This window comes from Oryctolagus cuniculus, chromosome 19 (genome assembly GCF_051225735.1).
Source record: "Oryctolagus cuniculus isolate XC-2025 breed Fujian yellow rabbit chromosome 19, ASM5122573v1, whole genome shotgun sequence".
NCBI lineage: Eukaryota > Metazoa > Chordata > Mammalia > Lagomorpha > Leporidae > Oryctolagus > Oryctolagus cuniculus.
This window is the reverse complement of record NC_142885.1, coordinates 71,990,946-72,012,927: the sequence shown is the minus strand read 5'-3', so window position 1 is coordinate 72,012,927 and position 21,982 is coordinate 71,990,946. Positions and strand designations below refer to the sequence as shown.

At 54.5% G+C, this 21,982-nt stretch overlaps 1 protein-coding gene and 1 long non-coding RNA gene across 14 annotated transcripts in view; one reads left to right on the top strand and one right to left on the bottom strand.

Moving 5' to 3' along the window:
* NPRL3 (NPR3 like, GATOR1 complex subunit) overlaps positions 1-16,597 on the bottom strand; it is a 38,230-nt gene extending 21,633 nt beyond the window's left edge. For 3 of the 13 annotated variants that reach the window (XM_070063753.2, XM_070063755.2, XM_070063756.2), the window contains exons 1-4: positions 16,399-16,596; positions 11,993-12,062; positions 3,669-3,798; positions 1,007-1,081 (exon numbers count right to left, since the gene is read on the bottom strand). In XM_070063753.2, coding sequence (XP_069919854.1) covers positions 1,007-1,081; positions 3,669-3,798; positions 11,993-12,062; positions 16,399-16,516 — 393 coding nt within the window. In that variant the 5' untranslated portion in view covers positions 16,517-16,596. Of the gene's footprint in view, positions 1-1,006; positions 1,082-1,646; positions 1,760-3,668; positions 3,799-9,973; positions 10,137-11,992; positions 12,063-16,398 lie in introns of those variants that run through there. The other 10 variants (XM_089320631.1, XM_070063758.2, NM_001171413.2 and 7 more) reach the window with 10 other exon arrangements.
* Positions 16,598-16,625: 28 nt separating this feature from the next.
* On the top strand, positions 16,626-17,524 carry LOC138846944 (uncharacterized). Its single transcript, XR_011384487.2, has 2 exons — positions 16,626-16,872; positions 17,030-17,524. It is a non-coding gene; the product is annotated as an uncharacterized LOC138846944 (long non-coding RNA).
* Positions 17,525-21,982: the final 4,458 nt, after the last annotated feature.

Sequence of the window (21,982 nt, the reverse complement as noted above, 5' to 3'; positions counted from 1 at the left end):
TACCCAGGCGTACATTTCCAGTTCATCTGGATCACACACATTGTGACAGGTCAGGTTTAAGGAAAACACGTTTTCTGTGAGAGGTGGAAACAACCTTAGGCGGAGCTGAGAACTGCCTCGAGAAGTAACAGCTTGGGAGCAGGCCTGGTGGAAGATCCTTCTCTCAGTCTCCCCCCTCACTGTCTGCAACTCTACCTCTCAACCAAAATCTTTAAAAAAGAAAACAAATGGAATACAACAAGGTGTTGATGAGGATGTGGACAATCGGAACCCTCACACACTGCAGATGAGAATAAAAACAATGCATACAGTCAGCAGTTCCTCAAAAGGATAAACACAGTTACCACAAGACCCAGAATTTCCCTTCTAGGCACACATCTGAGAGAAACGAAGATGCGTGTGCACACAAAAACTTGCAGCACGCACGGGCCCGCGGCAGCACCGTTCCTAGCAGCACGCACGGGCCCACGGCAGCACCGTTCCTAGCAGCTCAAACGTCCACCGACAGATGAATGAGTGACTGGGCCGCAGAAGGGACACAGCGCTGACACAAGCGACCACAGGGACGGTCCTCGGCAGCCTGCCAGGCGAAGGAGCCACACACCAAAGGCCAGTACCACGTGATCACACCTACTAAAACACACACAGCAAACCCACAAGGACAGAAGGCACTGGTGCTCTCCAGAGGGGAGACCAGGGAACAGCTGTTGATGGGTTCAGGGGTTCCTTCCACGGTAGTGAGAGTGTTCTGGATCTGGACGGTGGTGATGAATGATCAAGAGTGACAGACAATGAGGGAGGGGGTGGTGATGGATACTGTGAATGGAGTGGCATCGGTCACTCACTACGCACTTGAACATGGTCAATACCCTCATTTTACCAAAACAAAGGGGAACAACCAGGTGGGTTCTGCCTGCCCATGGTGTGAGCTCTGACTAAACAGCACAGCTGTGGGAGCGGAGCCTCCCTGACCCTGCACCCTGAGCCCAACCATTCATACACTCACCCTCAGCGCAAACACCACGTTGAAGAGAATCATGGTAGGGGCATCCCTCTTCGGAGACGGATCTGTTTTGGAGATCTGTAATAGAGGGGTCGTTCCAATTAACGCAGAGCCATGACTTCCAGAAACAGCTGCTCAGAGCAGAGGCAAAGGCCCCCGAGCGGAACCAGGGGATCAGTGCCTGTTCCAGAGGAGCCAGCTGTGACCCGAGCAGGACAGGTCTGCAGACGTGAGCCGACCACGCCCACAGGAAACAGGCTGGGGGCTCACGGCGGCAGACGGCCCAGCCCCACGGCCCTGCTGTTGTCCTCAGAGTCTACCTGCACCCACCCAGACTGCTCTGTCACAGATGACAAGTATTTAGGACAGTTTCTAGAGACAGGGCAGTACTCAGGGTCAGCAGAGGCCTAGGCAGATACCCGGTGAGGTGGAGCAGCTGGCCTCACTCCAGTCAAGTCCTCGGCTCGGAGCCACTCTGACATCACAAACACCGAAGCACCCAAAAGCAGCATGGAAGGTGGTGGGTGGGTGGGGGACGCTCTACAGAGCTCTCCTAAGCCAAGTACAAGCATCGCCACTGGGGGAACTGGAGTCCCTTCCCCAGCTCTCTCTCAGCCACCCCAGGCAGGATCTCCATCCGCACCTGTCACTCCAGTTCCACCGGGCAGGCTGCCAGGCCCCCCCCATCACCCACAGACAGGGACTGAGCCCCACGGTGAGGGAGAGGGTGCCTTCCATCCTCCTCCTGGGCTTCTTCATGGAGGTCTGTGAAGCACATCTCACACGACTTCGGGACTCCCTAAAGGAATCTGAGCGACGCTGCTGATGCCTGTGTGCAAAAGGCCAACAGCAGGCGCTGGGCTGCAGGTTGCCTTGGAAACCAACAGGACAACCCACCTTGCTGACACTGCTTGGTACTGTGAAGTGCGCTCATCAGAGACCCACCTGGGACACCCAGAACAAGCTCCTGGCCCCTGGCTTCAGCCTGGCCTAGCCCAGACCGCTGCAGCCATTTAGGGAGTAAACCAGCAGATGAAATATCTCTCTGTCTCTACATCTCTGTTACTCTGTTTTCAAATGAATAAATAAATAATAAAAAAGACAGAGACCAAGACAAGAGCTTAGCACAATACCAAGTGCTTCTTTAGAACACTGGCACTGGCTAGTGGAATAGAATTTAATAAATGCTTCCTTTAATACAAAGGAAGAAGAAACATCTGCACCATTTTGTGGGTTTGGGGCTGCAGTGGGTTAAAGTCCCGGCCTGCAGTGCCAGCATCCCATATGGGTACCAGTTTAAGTCCCAGCTGCTCCACTTCTGATCCAGCTCCCTACACCTGGGAAAACCAGTGGAAGATGGCTGAAGTGCTTGGGCTCCGGCACCCATGAGGGAGACCTGAAAGAAACTCCTGGCTCCTGGCTTCAGATCAGCTCAGCTCCACCTGTTGCAGCTATCTGGGGAGCCAACCAGCAGATGGAAGACCTGTCTTTCTCTATCTCTACCTCTCTCTCTCTTTTTTTTTTTTTTTTTTTTTTTGACAGGCAGAGTGGATAGTGAGAGAGACAGAGAGAAAGATCTTCCTTTTGATCCGATGGCAGGAGCCAGGTGCTTCTCCTGGTCTCCCATGGGGTGCAGGGCCCAAGCACTTGGGCCATCCTCCACTGCCTTCCCGGGCCACAGCAGAGAGCTGGCCTGGAAGAGGGGCAACCGGGACAGAATCCGGCGCCCCGACCGGGACTAGAATCCGGTGTGCCGGTGCCGCAGGCGGAGGATTAGCCTAGTGAGCCGCGGCGCCGGCCTTCTAATTCTTTCAAATAAATTTTTTTAAAAATATTTAATTAAAAACAAGAAAGAGAAGTTCAGGTTTTATGTGGGAGACCCAGGAAAAGCTGCTGGTTCCTGGCTTCAGCCCAGCTCAGCCCTGGCTATTGTAGCTATCTTGGGAGTGAATCAGTGCTTGGAAGACCTTTCTCTGACTCTAACTCTGGATTTCAAATAGATAAATATATCTTTAAGAACAAAAACAAAGTTCTGGTTTGACAGAGGCTGGCTGGTCACGCTCTGGGCCTCTCTAGAAACATACACGTCTTGCGCGTAAAGGGGAAGGCACAGTCAGGAGACCCGGGATGCAACAGCTAAGGCCAGGGCAGGAGCTGAAGCACACGGAGCACCCGAGGGCCTGTGAAGACACACAGCTCACAGCAAACGCCTGCTGCCACTGCTGCCTTAGCAGAGCCAGCACCAGCCACACAGCTAGAACGAACCAGCCTGCCCACCCAGGAAGGGCCACGCTGCCCACCCAGGAAGGGCCACGCTGCCCACCCAGGAAGAGGCCATGCTGCCCACCCAGGAAGGGGCCAGGCCTCCCACCCAGGAAGCGCCACGCTGCCCACCCAGGAAGGACCACGCTGCCCACCCAGGAAGGACCATGCTGCCCACCCAGGAAGGGCCACGCTGCCCACCCAGGAAGGACCACGCTGCCCACCCAGGAAGGGCCATGCTGCCCACCCAGGAAGGGGCCAGGCCTCCCACCCAGGAAGGACCACGCTGCCCACCCAGGAAGGGGCCAGGCCTCCCACCCAGGAAGGACCACGCTGCCCACCCAGGAAGGGCCACGCTGCCCACCCAGGAAGGGCCACGCTGCCCACCCAGGAAGGGCCATACCTGCCCCAGAGCATGTTGCAGTAACGTTGGGTGCCCAACAAACCGCACATTATCGATCTTCAGCTCAAATTTTTGGCCACACATTTCAGACTTGGTTGCCAAAATTGTTGCCAGAATAACATCTGAAAACCTTAAAATTAAAAAAAGGTAGAACAGAAATAAGTTACCAAGTAGCACATCACCAGGGCCCACGGCATGGGCGAGGGCCTGCGTGAGCAGCCGCCGCCAAGCTGCTCAGCCTCCACTGCTGGCCCGGTTCCCACCAGTCCCCCCACAAGGACTCCGCGCGGCGAAGGACGGGAAATCGTCAGAATCCTGGTGAAGCACGGGAAGCAGACAGCACCAGCTGTCAACCGGCCCAGGTGCCATGAAATGCAAGCAACAGCGCAGTTTGCTTTTGCAAGGAGGACCCTCTGGAGCTGGCAGTGCCCCAGAGAGGGGCTCCCCGGCTGCGTCAGGTGTGCGCGGTACCCCTCGGCCCCAGACCCTGCCGCCAGCCCAGGGTACTGAAGGGGCAAGGGCACCGCACTGAGCAATGCGTGCGGCACAGCACCTGGTCCTGAATGCGCTGAGTGGGCTGGAAACTGTCTACGGCGTGCAGAACCACCGTGGTTCCAACTATTGCCTAGGGACTCACAGGAGTGGCTGCCACAGAGGCGTGGGGAGGGCAGGGTGTGGCATCTGAGACGTCGGAACCCGTCTGGGCAAGGGAGAGAGCCTGCAGGGAGGAGAGCGCTCTGGGCAGTGCTGGCTCCCACCTCAGGGCCCAGGGCTCCGAGGGCCTCTCCTCCAGAAACATGGAAGCGCGTGTCTGCTCAAGCTAGGAAAGAGGAACCCCGTCCTTCCAGCCACCAGGAAAGTCATTCCTGCCGTACGCTGTCTCGGGGCGGGCCACAGGCCACAGCCCAGGCCCCTGCAGTGCGTGTGCCTGATCACACTTCCTTCCTGGCCGTCCTCTCATGGGGGCTGGGGGAGACTGACCTCCTAACACCTTCATTGATGATGAAAAGCAATGTCTGCTTGGCGAAGCAGCCGTAACCCGACTCCATATCAGCAAGCGACCGGGATGAAGGCCTGGGAAGGGAGCCAGCCCTCCTGGCAACCTTACACAAGGCAGGGCTGGGACTGGAGTGACTGAAGTCAGTCTGCAGCAAATCTCACCATGGCCAACCAACACTGGCACCCAACAAAGACCAGCAGCTGTGGGTTCTTCCCAGGTCTCCCCCGGACCAGTGGGGGGCCAAAGACTGCCAAGTCCTGGTTTCCTCCAGAACAGGTCACGATGGACCTCCACACAAACCAGACGCAGGAGGGCTGGTGAGAAGGGGCCGTCTTGTCTCACATGGCCACAGTGGCGGTCAGGCCTTCTGAAACTGAGACACCCTCAGAAGCGGCATCCTGGCCACCTGCTTCAGACCTCCTTCCCTGGAATACTGCTCTCCGGGATGACGACACCAGACAGGGAGGCTCAAGGACCAAACGCCACCCTCAAGAACTCTGTGTCTCACCCTGTCCTGGAATCTGAGGACTCAGAGACCAGAGGCGGCTTCGGCTATCAAAGCCCCTAGGAACACGTCTGCCCCAACAGATAACCCAGGGCCCTCGCATCTCATCTGGACAAACAGCCTCCGCTCCCCACCCCTGGCAGGGAAAGCAGACAGAAAATGACCTCTACTACTCCAGAGAGTGTCCTTCCTCCTGGGACCGCCAAAGCTCCCCACTGGAGGCCACCGTGTCATGAAGAACCACAACGTGCCTCAGGTCCGGCTCCAGGCCAGGGACCCTCAGGGGTGAGCAGAGGCAGTCCAGTTCCCACGCACACACACTCCAGCCCCAAGCTGTCATTGCAAGGGCCACAGCGTTCCTCCCTAGGGCAGCTGCACGAGCCGGCAGAGCTGTGTGTGGCGTAGTAGAGCGCGGCACAGCTCCGTGTCACACACCTGGGGTGGAGAATGCACCAGTGGCTTCATTCTTTAAATAACGCATCTGCTGATATTACGTGCAGTCACAATTATAACATGAGGTGACAACATCTGCTTGTTGCTTCTAAAACTGAAAAAAATCCTTTCCCTTTATTTTGATCGTTAATGGCCTGATAAATGTATGTAACACACAGTAAGACAACTGTCATGAAAACTAAAGATTCCTGGGATAACTACGAAATGTAGGAAAAATACATTTAGCAAAGTGGAGCAGCCCAGCCAGCATGGGCCAAGTCCTCTATTCCTGTCAAGATGCTTGTTCCGGAGCACGGCTTGGCCAAAAATGGGGGTGGGAGGACAGCCCAGGAGGGAGCTCGACTGTGTCCCCTGCCCCAGCCTCGATGCTGGGTGCTCCCAGACAGTGTTAGGAGCCTGGCCTCCCCAACACGAGCTCCAGCACAGCCACCCCATCAGCTCCGTGGGAACACTTCTGCTCTTACGAGGCATGCCCAGTGGCATCACACTAATGCCCAACCCTTGGGGACGGTCCCACTAAGTCCCATGAGAAATGGAGACAAGGAGCAAGAACCACAGCGGGGTGGGCCAGGGCGATGAGAAACCCCTCCGCCCTCACAGGAAAGCCAGTACCCACCAGGGAGAGCCGGTGGTCTGTGTGACACACTTGGTCCTAGAGTCTCCCTGGTCCCAGGCAACCATGCTCACCAGCTGGAAGATATGGCTGGCAGAAACGGGAGCAGAACCATCAGGACCAGGCAAATAAGCACCATGAAATGTTACGATGCTGTTTTATAAAAACAGTAGTAACATCAGGGGCAGCACTGTGGCGTAGCGGGTAAAGCCACCGCCTGCAGTGCAGGCATCCCATATGGGTGCCGGTTCAAGACCCAGCTGCTCCACTTCCCATCCAGCTTTCTGCTGTGGCCTGGGAAAGCAGTAGAAGACGGCCCAGGTCCTTGGGCCTCTGCACCCACATGGGAGACCCTGGCTTCAGATCGGCACAGCTCTGACCGTTCCGGCCATCTGGGGAGTGAACCAGCGGATGGAAGACCCCTCTCTGTCTGTCTCTCTCTCTCGGCCTCTCCTTCTCTCTCTGTGTAACTGCGACTTTCAAGTAAAATAAATAAAATAAATCTTAAAAAAAAAAAATAGTAACGTCAAGCAGAAATGCCATCATGAAGCTTCAGCTGCTGGCCAGCTTAGCCAACAAGAACCTTACCCACCTCGAATGCTTACCACGAGGTTTTCTTACCAAAGCTTAAGTTCCCACACATAAGAGTGGGCTGGGGATGGCTGTGGCGGACAACAGACTAGACTTCTGTCTGGGATGCTGCTATCAGAGGGCCTGGGATCCAGCTTCTCGCTCATGTGCGCCCTGGGAGGCAGCAGTGAGGGCTCAAATACTCGCTCCCTGACACGCACACTGGAGACCTGGATGGAGTTCCAGGCTCCTGGCCTTGGCCTGGCCCGGCCCCAACTGTTTCGGGCATTTGAGGAGAGACCCAACAGATGGAAGCACTCTCTTGCGCACTTTCTGTTGCTATGTCTTTTTAAAAATAAACTTTTTAAAAAAACAGGTTGGGTGGGAATGTGAGTCTCTCTGGAAGCAAGTGCAACGCTGCAACGCTGCAGCCCTACTCCAAAGGCAGCACGCTGGACTAGCTGAGCGCCGGCACACAGGGCGCTATCTGCACAAGCACACGGCTCTCATCTGCACAGCTGGAACCATCTGCTCAGCATCAGACACGCCCCGCAGGCAGAGGCATCTGGCTATCATCAGCCCCAGTGCCGCCCTGGGCCTGGCCTCTGCAGTGAGCAGCCCTGGTGGACCCACAGGTATTCGTGTCCACTAAGAATGTGTGTTCCCCGACAGAGACTTTCATGCTGGGACATGCTGCTTTCCAAGCGTCGAGGGAACAAAGAGGAGATCTGAACCCAGCAGTGAGACCATGTGCTGTGACCATGTGCTCATCCACGGAGCCTCCTGCCGGCCAGCTGCTCCCACAGTGCTCGCTGAGAAACACACACTGCCTGATCCAGGCAAAATCCACAACCAAGAACCCGCTCCTAAACTTCAGCCTCTCAGCTTCCATGAGTCTAACATAAGCAGTCTTCAAAAGTTCATGGAAAATGCAAATTATGAAAAATCCACGCATGAATTTCCAATTTTTTTGTACCAAATAAACTTACATTTTAATCGCATTTTTCTGTGAACCTCCTGAAATATCCTCAAGTTAAAGGGTCAAGAAGTTGCATGGGCCGGCGCCGCAGCTCACTAGGCTAATCTTCCACCTTGCGGCGCCGGCACACCGGGTTCTAGTCCCGGTCAGGGCGCCGGATTCTGTCCCAGTTGCCCCTCTTCCAGGCCAGCCCTCTGCTGTGGCCAGGGAGTGCAGTGGAGGATGGCCCAAGTTCTTGGGCCCTGCACCCCATGGGAGACCAGGAGAAGCACCTGGCTCCTGGCTTCGGATCAGCACAGTGCGCTGGCCCCAGCGTGCCGGCCGCGGCGGCCATTGGAGGGTGAACCAACGGCAAAGGAAGACCTTTCTCTCTGTCTCTCTCTCTCTCACTGTCCACTCTGCCTGTCAAAAAAATTAAATTTAATTTAATTTAATTAAAATTTAAAAAAATACAAATAAAAATAAGAAGTTGCATGGACTTTCCCAAAACAGCCAAGAAAGCCAGAATCCAAAACGAGGCTCCCTCTGAGCCTTGTCTCCTACAACCACACAACACAGTGCAAGCCCTGCACCTCCAGAGGACAACAGCAAGCACACCGCAGGGCTTCTGAGTGCCTGCAACGTCCCATCTCCTGGTAGGGGTGCTGGAAGGACCTGCGGCTGCCCTGAGAGGGCCAGGGCAGTCAGCGCTCACCACTGAGACACGGATGCTCCCACAGCACCCAGGTCTGCGAGGGGCGGGAGGTAACCTGCCATCCGCAGGCACCCACGGAGGATCTGAGACCGAGGCTCACCTAAGGAGCACACACTGTGGGATGCAGAGCAGGCGTCAAGCCTGGTGCCACGGGTCTGCACCTGCCCAGGGCGCTGCCCTGCAGCGTGGGGACACAGCCACCGCCCACTTTCTCACACGTCGACCTCACCACAGGAAGGAGGGCCTACGGCTCCAGGCACGTGCTAAGGCAAGGCCTGCAGAAGCAGAGCCCCGTGTGCACTTGGTGACAGAACTGAGTGCTGTGAGCTGCAGAGGGCTTGGGCTTGCCTAGACAGACTCCATCCGGCCAGCGCCTCCCCCATCTGCAAGCTGGACCCACTACCGGGAGAAAAGCAGCCCAGCCTAGAGGGCAGCAGTGCCTCCACAACGGCCCTCCAGAGGGGAAGGGTGAAGAGAACCTGAGCCCAGCTCTGGGAAGGTCTTCCAGGCGGTATCTAAGGAAAACTGATTTCTGGGCATTTTGGTACTAAAAGAAATCAACTCTTCCCCAGGTTTCTAACTCCCTGCTTCTCTTAAAGTAGAGGCCAGAGGGCTGCTGGCAGTCTTGCAGAGGGGCAGCAAGATGGCTGGCCACACTGGGATGGGAGGGGCCCTGCTTTCTTCTCAGACCCCTCACTGACCTTGGCCCCTACGGGTGTGAGGAACACGAGACACACTGAAACACAGCACCCATCCCCTCACCCTAACCAACACAACTTATCTGATCTCAAATTTCAAGTCCTAGAAACAATGAACAATACCCATTTTCTTTACTCCTTACTGAATTTTTTATATGTAAAAAATAACTTCTACTTTCTATGAATTACATCTTGATGATACACCTTAAAAAACTGGCCTACTGGGGCCGGCACTGTGGTGCAGCGGGTTAATGCCCTGGCCTGCAGTGCTGGCATTCCATATAGGCGCTGGTTCTAGTCCCGGCTGCTCCTCTTCCAATCCAGCTCTCTGCTGTGGCTTGGGAAAGCAGTAGAAGATGGCCCAAGTCCTTGGGCCCCTGCACCCACGTGGGAGACCTGGAAGAAGCTCCTGGCTCCTGGCTTCGGATTGGCGCAGCTCTGGCCGTTGCGGCCAGTTGGGGAGTGAACCAGCAGGTGGAAGACCTCTCTCTCTGTCTCTCTCTGCCTCTCTCTCTCTGTGTAACTCTGACTTTCAAATAAATAAATAAATAAATCTTAAAACAACAACAGGCTGGCCTGCTCTCTAAGCCAGCATACACAGAACTTCTGCAGCAGGAGTGTCACAGATCTGCACCATTCACACAGCAGCTTCCAGTCCAACATGGCCCCTAGCACCTGAAATCTGGCCAGTGCAACTGGCCATTTTTTAACTTTATTTGTTATTTTTCCAATTAAACGTCCAGTTCGAGGGGCAGACATTTGGTGCAGCAGTTAGGATGCTCACATCCCTTACCAAGAGTGTCTGAGTTCAAATCTGGCTTCCCTTCTGATTCCAGCTTCCTGCTAATGTGTGCCCGGGAGACAGCAGGGGATGGCTCAGTGACTGGGTCCCTGCTACCACGTGGGAGACACAGAGTGAGCTCTCGGCTCCTGGCTTCAGCCTGGCCCAGGTCCAGCTGTTTCTCCAGCATCTGGGGAATGAATCAGTGGATGAAAGATCTCTCTTTTTCTGCCTTTCAAATAAATTTTAAAATAATTAATAAACTAATTTTTAAAAAGAAATGAAAAGGAGTTCTCAATTTTCTAGGACTTCCTGGGCCCTTCTAAAGAAAGTCAATCCACAAAAGGTCACAGAGACTTAAAGAGGATTTCATGGCTGCCATTTGTAAAGACAGCCGATGGTATGTTCCATATATAAATGGCCACACGGGCCAGTGGTTACAACACCGGCAGCTGTGTCCTCACTTCTCTAAGGCCTCACCACTCAGATGCTACTGTGTAGCCCATTAACATTGCTAAATCTGGCAAACTGACAAGGACCATTCTGCTGGTTCTTAAAATAAAAGTACCAAGACAATCAGCAAACACACCACGTTCAAAGCACCGCTCCAGGAATACGCTCTGAGCAATGCAGAACAAGGTCTGACAAAAGCATCAAGGAAACTGGGCCCAAGGGTCCAGCAGACTCGGGTCGGGGATCGGATCAACGCATGCTGTGACGCGTTCAACTGTCAAATGAAGCGCTTCTTAGCCCACAGGAGAACAACTCTCCACCCACTGTTCTCTCTGCACTGCAGCGAGTGATGATCACCTGCCTAGAGCACACCCCACGGTCGCTCCACCGTCTGAAGTGGAGCTGCAGGAATGAAGTGTCCTGGCCTTGCTGTTCTGAGGGCTCTCTCTGAGTGCAGCAGCCCAGCCTCACGTCTAGAGACGCCTGGCGGAAGGAGAATGAGGTGTGGGGCAGGAACAGCCCTGCTCTGTGTGGACAAGACACAGCTGTCCAGTGTACAGGGACAAAAGCTTCTGTTCCAAGCCCTCTCGCCCCAAAATACTAAACCCCCACAAGCCCTTCTGTCAAGAAGACTATCCTCTGGGAATCCAGCAACACCTGCCTTCAGCCACCCCCACCTGCTGGGCTTCCTCCATAGGCCACTCCCCTTGGAGAGTCACTGGTCATGCTAGAGTGGCCAGCATCCTTACACAAGATAAAAACCTCACAGCTCCTCGAACTGCAAACAGCTATGGCGGGTGGTGCCTTGTCCGAGAACTGGAGGGAAGGCACGTGTTCAGCACAGGCCCAGTGTGCGTTCTCCCTGGATGGCGGAGGCCACGTCCCTTACCTCAGGAGGCCCTTTCTGTGTTTAGAGGAACCCAGAGCAGGTAACTTACACTCTTCCCTCCTTCATCTAAGCCTACGTCATCATCCACTAGGCTATAAAATGAACCCAGGAGCTAAGTGGCCTTTTCCGAGGTTTCTGGCTTGACAGCACCTCCCAGGGAGAGCAGGGCAGTATCCTCTGTGTCGAAAGAGCCCTCAGCCTACTGCCCCTACTACCACCTGAGCCTGGCAACCGGGCAGGCCTGGGCAGGCTGTGCCATACCTGAGCTCTGCACAGGGCACCCGGCACTCAGCTGAAGACAGCGCATGAGCCTGGCAACCGGGCAGGTCTGGGCAGGCTGTGCCATACCTGAGCTCTGCACGGGGCGCCCGGCACTCAGCTGAAGACAGCGCATGAGCCTGGCAACCGGGCAGGCCTGGGCAGGCTGTGCCATACCTGAGCTCTGCACGGGGCGCCCGGCACTCAGCTGAAGACAGCGCAGGGTCTGCTTTCCTCTCCCAGGAGCTCAGTGTCCCGCTCCACCCCCGACCTGCTCACAGCCTCACAGCCCACAGCTGGAACAGAAACGGCACTGCGGTGCCCCGCTCCGCACTGCCTCAGAGCGCTCGGTGAGCAGGTTTCTCAGAGAAGGAAGCGTCCTCCACAGGAGAGGAGGGCTCTGCTGAGGCCTGGGCACACAGAGTCCTTACCTGGAGTCGCCGTCCTGGTCATCAACGTGGTCCCCGGTGTGGTTAACAGCATACCTGCTACGTGGCTGACCTGAGTGAGGGCAAAAAGACGACAGTGGCTAAGAAAGCAGGATCTCTCCAGGGGACTGTGGGGCCACGAAAACCACTGTTTCCAAAACAGTCTACCCACACAACAGAACAGGCTTCAGCCATCAAAAGCAGTGAGCATGAATCTTTTCTTAAAAAAAAAAAAAAAGATTTATCTTTATTATTTAAAAGGCAGAGTTACAGAGAGGAAGAGGCAGAGAGAGGTCTTCCATCTGCTCCTTCATTCCCCAGATGGCTACAAGGGCCAGAACTGTGCCGATCCGAAGCCAGGAGCCAGGAGCTTCTTCCAGGTCTCCCACGCAGATGCAGGGCCTCAAGCACTTGGGCCATCTTCTACTGCTTTCCCAGGCCACAGCAGAGAGCTGGGTCGGAAGTGGAGTAGCCGGGACTCAAACTGGCATCCATATCGGCTTTACCCACTATGCCACAGTGCCAGCCCCAAGCATGAATCTTAAAAGCACTGTTCTGGGCCAGCACTGTGGCACAGTGGGTTAATCCTCTGCCTGCAGCGCTGGCATCCCATATGGACACCAGTTAGTCTCCCTGCATGGGAGACCTGGAAGAGGTTCCTGGTTCCTGACTTCGGCTCAGCTCCAGGGAGTGAACCAGCAGGTGGAAAACCTTTCTCTCTGTCTCTCTCATTGTCTGTAACTCTACCTCTCAAACAAAAAAAGCACTGTGTTTACTGAAATAAGCCAGACACAAAAGGACAAACACTGTGCTCCTATGGATTATCTGGAACACACACATTCCTCAAAACAGAAAGTGCCAAGTCAGCAGGAGCTGAGGGCCGAGGGGAGATGAGCGTTGCTGCTGCACAGGTGCAGGGGTACAGTTTAGACGACAGGTGTTGGAAATGGGTATTAGTGATGGTTGAATAATACAGTCCAGTGTAACTACTGCCACTGAACTACACCCTTAAAACAGCTAAACATATTAAATTTTCAAAAAAACTATGGTTTCCAAGAAGTTATGACAACATGGAGGAAATGTCTTTGCTACTACGTTTCAGGTATTTAGGTGTGGGCATTGTGATGTGACAGATTACACTGTGCCCGCGTCGCGGCACTGGTCTGAGCCCCAGCTAGCTACTCTGCACGTCCATCAGCCTCCTGCTCGCACCCCTAGGAGGCAGCGGAACATGGCCCAAGTACTTGGGTCCCTGCTACCCACGTGAGACCTGGACGGAGTTCCTGGCTCCTGGCTTCAGCCTGGCCCAGCCACAGCTGTGGTGAACATTGAGGGAGTAAGCCAGCAGATAAAGATCTCTTGTCTCTCTCTGTCTCTCCCTCTGTCAGATGAATTGTTCCATAAAATGATGCTGGAACTAAGAGGTCATATAGAAAATAAAATCACACTGGCTCTTTCACCACTGCTCCCTGGCACTCCTGGCAGCCGCGTCCTGGCCTGTCACAGCTCCCATGCCACACGGCTCCAAAGGGTGCACACGTAGCTCTTAGCAAGTGCCCCCGAAACACCAATTCTTAAAAGGAGCCTCGATAATTATAACCAAGATAATTATAACTGAAAACCCAAAAACGGGGGCAGGCATTTGGCACAGCAGTGAAGACACTGCTTGGGATGCCCACATCCCATAACAGAGTGCCTGGGTTCAAATCCTGGCTCCACTTCCAATTTTAGGTTCCTGATAATGAGCACGCTGGGAGGCAGCAGTTATGGCCGAAGTAACTGGATCCCCACCACACACGTGGATTGAGTTCCACACTCCTGACTTCAGCTTGGCCCAGCCCTAGGCACTGAGGTCATCCGGGAAGTGAAGCAACAGACAGCAGCAGTCCCTGTACAGGACTTCCTTTTTTTTTAAAGGTGTGTTTATTTGAAAGGCAGAGTGACAGAGAGGGGAGAAGAGAAAGAGATCTTCCATTCATTGGTTCACTCCCCAGAGGGCCACAACAGCTAGGTCTGGGCCAGGCTGAAGGCAGGAGCTAGGAACTACATCCTGGTCCCCGCATGTGTGATCATCTTCTACTTGAGCCATCTTCTACTGTCTTCCCAGGCACATCAGCAGGAAGCAGAGCAGTCAGGATTGGAACCAGCACCCCAAAATGGGATGCCAGCATGACAAGTGGCAGCTTAACCCACTGCACCACAGCGCCAGTCCCAGAAGACTTGTTTGTCGGTAATGTCGTACAGCAAAGGCCCTTCTATGTACCAGAACAAAAAATTCAGAAACGGTCAGAGATCAGGCTGCAAACTTGATTTCATAAAACGTCAACACTCCAGGGGCCAGTGTTGTGGCGCGGTGGGTTGTCACCACCTGCGACACCAGCGTCCCACAGGAGCACGAGTCCTGGCTGCTCCGCTCGGATCCAGCTCCCTGCCAATGTGCCTGGGAAAGCAGAAGCTGGCCCAAGTGCTTGGTCTCCTGCCACCCATGTGGGAGACCAAGATCAAATTCCCGGCTCCTGGCTTTGACCTGGCCCAACCTCGTCCATTCCATCCATGTGTGAAGTGAACAAGTAGAAACACGGTCTGTCTCTCCCTTTCTGTGTCACTCTGCCGTTCAAATAAATAAATCCATCTCTTAGAAATTTCTGAAGGGGGCTGGCGCTGTGGTGCAGTGGGTGAACGCCCTGGCCTGAAGCGCCGGCATCCCATATGGGTGCCGGTTCTAGACCCGGCTGCTCCACTTCTGATCAAGCTCTCTGCTATGGCCTAGGCAAGCCATGGGGGATGGCCCAAGTCCTTGGGCTCCTGCACCCACGTGGGAGACCCGGAAGAAGCTTCTGGCTCCTGGCTTCGGATCGGCATAGCTCCGGCCGTTGCGGCCATCTGAGGAGTGAAGTATCAGATGGAAGACCTCTCTCTCTCCCTGCCTCTCCTCTCTCTGTGTAACTCTGACTTTCAAATAAAAAAAATAAATAAATAAAAATTAAAAATTTCTGTAAAAAAATCAAAATTCCATCTGGCAAGAACTACATTCATGCCAAATGGGTATTTCCAGCATTGTCACAAAGACCTATTTCTATCTTAAATATATGAAGAGCTCCTTCAAGTTTATAAGGAAAAAAAAGAGACAATCCAAGAAAAAATTAAGCAAAGGTTATACTGGTCAGTCATGGCAAAGGAAACTCAAATAGCAACGAAAAGAGAAAAATATGTGTCCTCTCAACAATAAGACATATAAAAAAAACTACTGCCAGACATGTTACTTGTGGATGGAACTCACTGCAGCCATCAAAAAGGGCCTGATTTCTTATCCAAGGTGTAGACGTCAAGTGAAGATGAAGGCAACAAGGGGTGCTTGGAAAACAAAATGTGTGCATAGGAAGATTCTAGAAAGATGCCCAGGAATAAGCTAACAGTAGTTGCCCCTATCAGGGAAACCGGGGGACCAGGGTTCTACAATGGGAAGGGACTTTTATTCTTTATAACCTCACACACACACACACACATTTTTTTTTTTTTTTAACATTTATTTGCCTGAAAGGCTGAGTGACAGAGGAGAGAGGAAGATCTTCCACCTGCTGGTTCACTCCCTAAAAGGCTGCAATAGGCGGGCCAGGGCCAGGAGCCTCACTGGGAGCAGGAGCTGGACCGGAACTGGAGAAGATGGGACTGGAACAGGTGCTGACTGGGATACGGACAGAATCGTTAAACCCTTTTGAGCGTTTAAAATTTTGTACCACGTTAGCAAGTTTTATAAGAAATTATTTATTTATTCACTTGAGAGGTACAGTTACACGCAGAAAGAGGGAGAGGCAGAGAGAAAAGCCCTCCGTCTGCGGCTTCACGGCCAGAGCTGGGCCGATCTGAAGCCAGGAGCACCAGCCGGGTCTCCCACGTGGGTGCGGACCCAGGACTTGGCCATCTTCTACTGCTATCCCAGGCCACAGCAGAGAGCGGGATCGGAAGAGGAGCAGCCGGGCCTCGAACCGGCAGCCTTATGGGACGCCAGAGGCAGAGGCTTAGCCCACTAGGCCGCAGCACCGAACCCCCCATGTCAGCAATTTTTAAAGTGCTTTTAAAGCAAAACAAACGTAAACGAAGGTCTGCGAGAGAAAAGGTGTGGACAGCGCGGTCACGTGGCGGGTGAAGCACCCCACGCGGGCGCCGGTCCGTGTCGGCGCGCTGACTTCAGGTCCGGCCCCCCTAAGGGCCTGGACAGCGCCGGGACGCAGCGCCAGGCCCGGTTCCGGCCCGGCCGCGCCCTGCTCCCCGCGGACCGCCGGGTGGGAGCGCGCGCGCCGGCCCTGGCCGACAGCAAATCTTGGAACACAGGGACCCTGAGGGCGCCCTGAACGCCCCGCGCGGACTCGGCTCGAGGGCCGGCGCGCGCCGCGGGGGCGCGCACTTACTTGACTGCGACGCGGGGTGCTCCGGGCTGCGCTGGAAGGGGTACCTGAAGAGCAGCTTGTTGCCCCTGCTGCCCGAGCTCACCAGAATCACGCTGAGGGGGCTGCTGTCGTCGCCCATGGCGCCCCGCGCCGCCGAGCCGCGCGCCCGCCGCCGAGCTCGCGAGACTTCCGCCCGCCGGCCGCGCGACAGCGCGCGCACGCACGGGGATCTGCGCAGGCGCGGCGGCGGGCGCGCCCGTGCGGCCTCCGGGGCGCGTGCCGTGGGCGCCGCGCTCGGGCGCCGGGAGCGTGCACCACGGCGGTGGTCGAGGCCCACGGCGAGGTTAGGCGGCCGAGCGTGACGCAGGACGGCGTATGCCCACAGCCGGCGGTCCCGGAGACTTCATTTGTGTTCCTATAAAGGAGGTTATAATCGTCCCGAGGTGTCCACCCGCGGTGAATGACCCGACGGCCACGTCGCGGTGTGGCGCGCAGGTGCGGGAGCGAGCCTGGAGCCCGCTCGGACACAGCGCACGCGTGGACTGGAGATGCTGGGAGGGCGAGGGCGCTGAGGGGTGACTGCCAACCCGCAGGCCTGCTTTTTGTGTTTTGGTAATGGCTTTTAAAAAATATGTATTTGTTTATTTGAAAGAGACACGGAGGCAGAGAGAGAGAGAGAGACAGAGAGAGGTCTTCCATCCACTGGTTCACTGCCCAGTTGGCCACAACGGCCGGAGCTGCGCCGATCCGAAGCCAGGAACCAGGAGCTTCTTCCAGGTCTCCCACGCAGGTGCAGGGGCCCAAGCACTCCGGCCATCCTCACTGCTTTCCCAGGCACATTCGAGGGAGCTGGATCCAAGTGGACCGGCTGAGACTTGAACCAGGGTCCTGTGGGATGTCGGCATCACAGGCAGGGGCTTAACCTGCTGCACCACAGCACTGGCCTTGGCCGGGGATTTTTATTTTTATTTATTGATTTATTTTTGCGAGGGAATGATGAAAATGTTGATTGTGGTGATGTTTGCACAATTCTGTGAATATACTAAAAGCCATTGACTTGTATACTTTAAATGGGTATATTTTGTGATGTGTGAATCCTACCTCAATAAAGCTGTTTTCTAAATAAAAATCTCTTCACCCACCCTAACCGAAGCATCCCCAGGAAATGACTGAAATAAACAGGCTGCTGTGGCTTTCCCTCAACGCCTGAACACTCGTCCGAGACACATGTAGGTTACTGACACAAACAAGTGTGTGTTCTGCGGGACAGACCCCCAGGTTGGCCTTAGCAGCATGAGGCGCCTGCATGTGAAACGTCTCGGGCCAGCAGAGCACTGCCAGGCACACAACTGCATCACAGCAATTTTATTCTAGTTTCCCCAAAATGTCCATAAAGTGAAATGATGTCTTGTTCCATAGTGCGTCTTTGATCAGTATTGAGGAGCCGTGTCACTGGATTGTTTGCCTGCGTCTGAGAAGTGCCTTCTTTTTAAATCTCTCCGCACTCTTCCCTGGCAGACAGTAGCACCATGGAGCAGGGCTGTGGAGGGCAGCACCTGCTTACAGAACAGGAAGTGCGACAACTCAAACGTGTGCAGCGTGCAGTCATCGAGTCGGAACGCTAGCATTTCTGTCCCTTACACATGTGCCATCTACTGTGTTACGAACCTTCAGCTTCTTTCTTGGAGTTCTTTAAAAATATATAACTAATTCTCACACTACGGTCACCCTGCTGTGGTTCCTCCCATTATCCAGCCTCCCTCCATTGCCCCTCTGCCACTTCCCAGCCTGCAGGGACCACTGTCCTGCTCTGCACAGCTGTGAGATCAGCTGTTTTCAGTTCCAGGCATGAGGGGCAACACGTGGCATTTGTCTCAATGGCTGGTCTGTTTCACAACATAATGTCCTCCAGTTCTGTCCACATTGCCACAAATGACAGGATTTCATTTTTTATGACTGAACAACACTCCATTGTGTATGCATACCACATTTTAAATTTTTTTCAGATTTATTTATTTCTTCGAGTTACAGAAAGAGAGGGCTTCCATCCATTGTTTCACTCCCCTGATGGCTGCAAGGGCTAGAGCAAGGCCTGGCCAAAGCCAGGAGCTTCTTCTGGGTCTTCCACATGGGTAGCAGGGGCCCAAATACCTGAGCCATCTTCCACTGCTTTTCTAGGCTTGTGAGCAGAAAGCTGGATCAGAAGTAGAACACCCTGTGCCCGCGTGGGAGACCCGGCAGAGGCTCCTGGCTCCTGGCTTCAGATCGGCACAGCTCCGGCCATTGCGGCCAATTGGGGAGTGAACCAGCGGATGGAGGACCTCTCTCTCTCTCTCTCTCTCTCTCTCTCTCTCTCTCTCTCTGTGTGTGTGTGTGTGTGTGTAACCCTGACTTTCAAATAAAAAAATAAATCTTTTAAAAAAAGAAAAAAGGTTTGAAGAATAACAGGAATTTTAAAAAAGAAGAAGTAGAGCAGCCGGGAGAGGAACTGGTGCCCGTGTGGGATGCCAGTGTCTGAGGCAGTGGCTTTATCTGCTAAGCCATGTACCACATTTCTGAAAGATTGATTCATTTATCTGAAAGACAAAGAGAGAGGTATCAAGCTTCCCTGCCCTGGTTCACTCCTCAGATGTGCTCAACAGCCAGGACTGGTGAGGAAAAGCGAGGAGCCTAGAATTCCATCCAGGTCTCCCATGTGGGTGGCAGGGACACAAGCACTTGGGCCACCCTCTACTGCTTTCCAAGGAGCTCATAGGGAAGTCGGATCAGAAGTGGAGTAACTAGGACTGCAGCTGCTCTCTGAAATGGGATTGCGGTCATCCCAAACAACGGCTTCATCTGCTGCACCACAACACCCACCCTGGACTATTTTTGTTGTTGTTGTTGTTTGAGTCCATTTTAAAATTTTTTTAAATTTCTTTTCATTCTATTTGATGGACAGAAAGGCAGAGAGAGATCTCCCAACCATTGGTTCACTCCTCAAATGCCCACAACATCAGGGCCTTGGCCAGGGACAAAGCCAGGAGCTTAGAACTCAGTTGGGGTCTCTCTTGTGGGTAGCACAAGTACTCACTTGGCTGGGAGGCCACCCAAGTACTTAAGCCAACACCGCTGCCTTCCAGGCTGCAGATGAGTAGTAAGTTGGGTGAGAAACTGATGTTCCAGAACTTAAATCACACACTCCAAATATGGGGTACAGGCACCCCAACTGTGCCAAGTGGCCTCCCTCCCCCTCTCCCCCTCCGTCTCTCTCCCCCTCCCCCTCCCCTCCGTCACCCCTCCCTCCTCCTCTCCCCACGAATCTCTTACAAATGCCTGATGTGAAATCACTGGCTTCAAGCCTGCGGGTGACCTCACTCTACTGATGGTCTCCTTTGCCATACAGAAGCTGCCGAGTCTCATAATCCCGTTTATCTACTTTTGCTGTCATTGCTTGTGTTTTTGGGGTCTTTTTAAGCAGATTTATTTGTTTACTTGAAAGGAAAAGTTCTGGTTGCCCCTCTTCCAGGCCAGCTCTCTGCTGTGGCCCGGGAGTACAGTGGAGGATGGCCCAAGTGCTTGGGCCCTGCACCCCATGGGAGACCAGGAGAAGCACCTGGCTCCTGGCTTTGGATTGGCGTGGTGCGCCGGCTGTGGCGGCCATTGGAGGGTGAACCAACGGCAAAAGGAAGACCTTTCTCTCTGTCTCTCTCTCTCACTGTCCACTCTGCCTGTCAAAAATAAAAATTAAAAAATTTAAAAAAAAAAAGAAAGGAAAAGTTACAGAGAGAGAAATAGACACAGCAAGAGATCTTCCAACCTCTGGGTCACAGCCCACATGGCTGCAACAGCCCGGGCTGGGCCAAGCTGGAGCCAGGGGCTTGGAACTCCATTTGGGCCTCCCATGTGGGTGACAGGGACCCAAACACTCGAGCCATCTTCTGCTGCCTTCCCCGGCCATCAGCAGGGAGCTGCGTTGGAAGTGCAGCAAACCAGCGCCCAGCCACTGCAGTGGTGGCTTAGTCTACTCTCCCACAGTGCTGGCCCCTCTCGGGGTCTTCCTTATCCAGAAGTCATTTCCTCTTCTGACGTCTTGGAGTATTTCCCCTGTGTTTTCTTCTACTAGCTTTATAATGTGGGGCCTCACACTCAGGTTCTGGTCCACGTTGAGTTAATTTTTGTAAATGGTGAGACGCGGGAGGAGGGTTGAGTTTCGTTTCTCCTGCACATGAACGTCCAGTTTCTCCAGCACCATTCATGAGAGTTTCTTTCTCTGGAACAGAAATGAGCGTGTCGGGGGCATGTAGCACAGTGAAGAGCACGGGGGACTCCAGCCCACCGGCCCGGAGCGTGTCCCTCCGCAGGCTGCCAGAGCCGGGGGTATGAGTCCCATGTCACTGTCATGGGCAGGACCTCAGTGCCATGTCTGCCAGCCTCCCAGGGCAGCTTCAGGAATCGGAGCTCACCGTCAAGTGCTGGGCGAGGTCAGCAGGCCCCTCCTGAGCTGAAGGTTCCCACCAGGCAGCGCTCAGAGTGGACGGTGTCCACAAAGTTGTCCCTCAGCTCTCAGGGGGTCTCTGAGTGAGGAAACCAGGGCCGACTCTGCTAATTACAGGAGTGCAGACCGCATCCTCCCCGCCATGTCCAGCTTTCTCTGCTAGGACCGCCTCATTTTAAGTGTGAGAAACTATGTTTTGAAATCTGTTTATTTGAACACAGTGGATTTTTTGACCTTGAAACTCTACCCTTCCTCCCCGCCTGGGTCTCCATGGGTTGGGTAGGAGGCCCACTTGGACGCTGGGCCTTATCTACCCCACCATCTGGGCCAAGGGCTGGGTGGGGCTCAAGATGCTTTTGGCCCCCGCCTAGCCACCTCCACCCTCTGGGCTGCGGGGTTCCTGTCCCACAAGGGAAGAGCCACTCACCTCAATAACAAGAATCATCTTAAAAAGTTCATGCTGCCACGTCTCCAGCTCCTGTGGCAGCAGATCCTGACCTCAGGTGGAAGTGAGACCAGCTCCCACCACCAAGCCTAAAATTGGCAAAACTGAGTCCCCAGGGTGCACATCCCAGGAGGTGAATGAGTGAACAGGTGCCCCACGGGGCTAAGCCCTGCTACCCAGGCTCAGCATGGACTTGGAGCTTGGAATTCCATCCAGAGACCAGCAGCCCCAGAACCGGACCAGCTGCACAGCTGGGGTCCACACAACACAGGGGAAAGCCCAGAGACAGGCAGGACCACCAGCCATCTGTCCAAAATGGCAGGGTGCTTCCCTCCTCACCTCTTGGAGCCTCCATCCCCTTATAATAAAACACAGAACCATGATGCGGGACAGCAGCTGTGAGGGTTGAGTGCAGGCTGCAACAGGGAGGGAAACCAGGCAGGTTCCTAGGATGTCAGAGACACACGTGTCTACCCGGCTGGGAACCCTGCACAGAAGGAAGCCTGTGTTCCCACGGAGCCCACCCCGTGAATGTTCACAGCGGCTGTCTGGGCCTTAGCAACCCAAATGTCCTCAAGGCGTGCACAGACCACGTCCAGCCTTGCCCCAGAGAGGAGTCGAGTGCTGCCGCCCAGCCCCGCCCGGATGAAGGGGAAGGAGGCATCTGCACAGACTGCACCGAT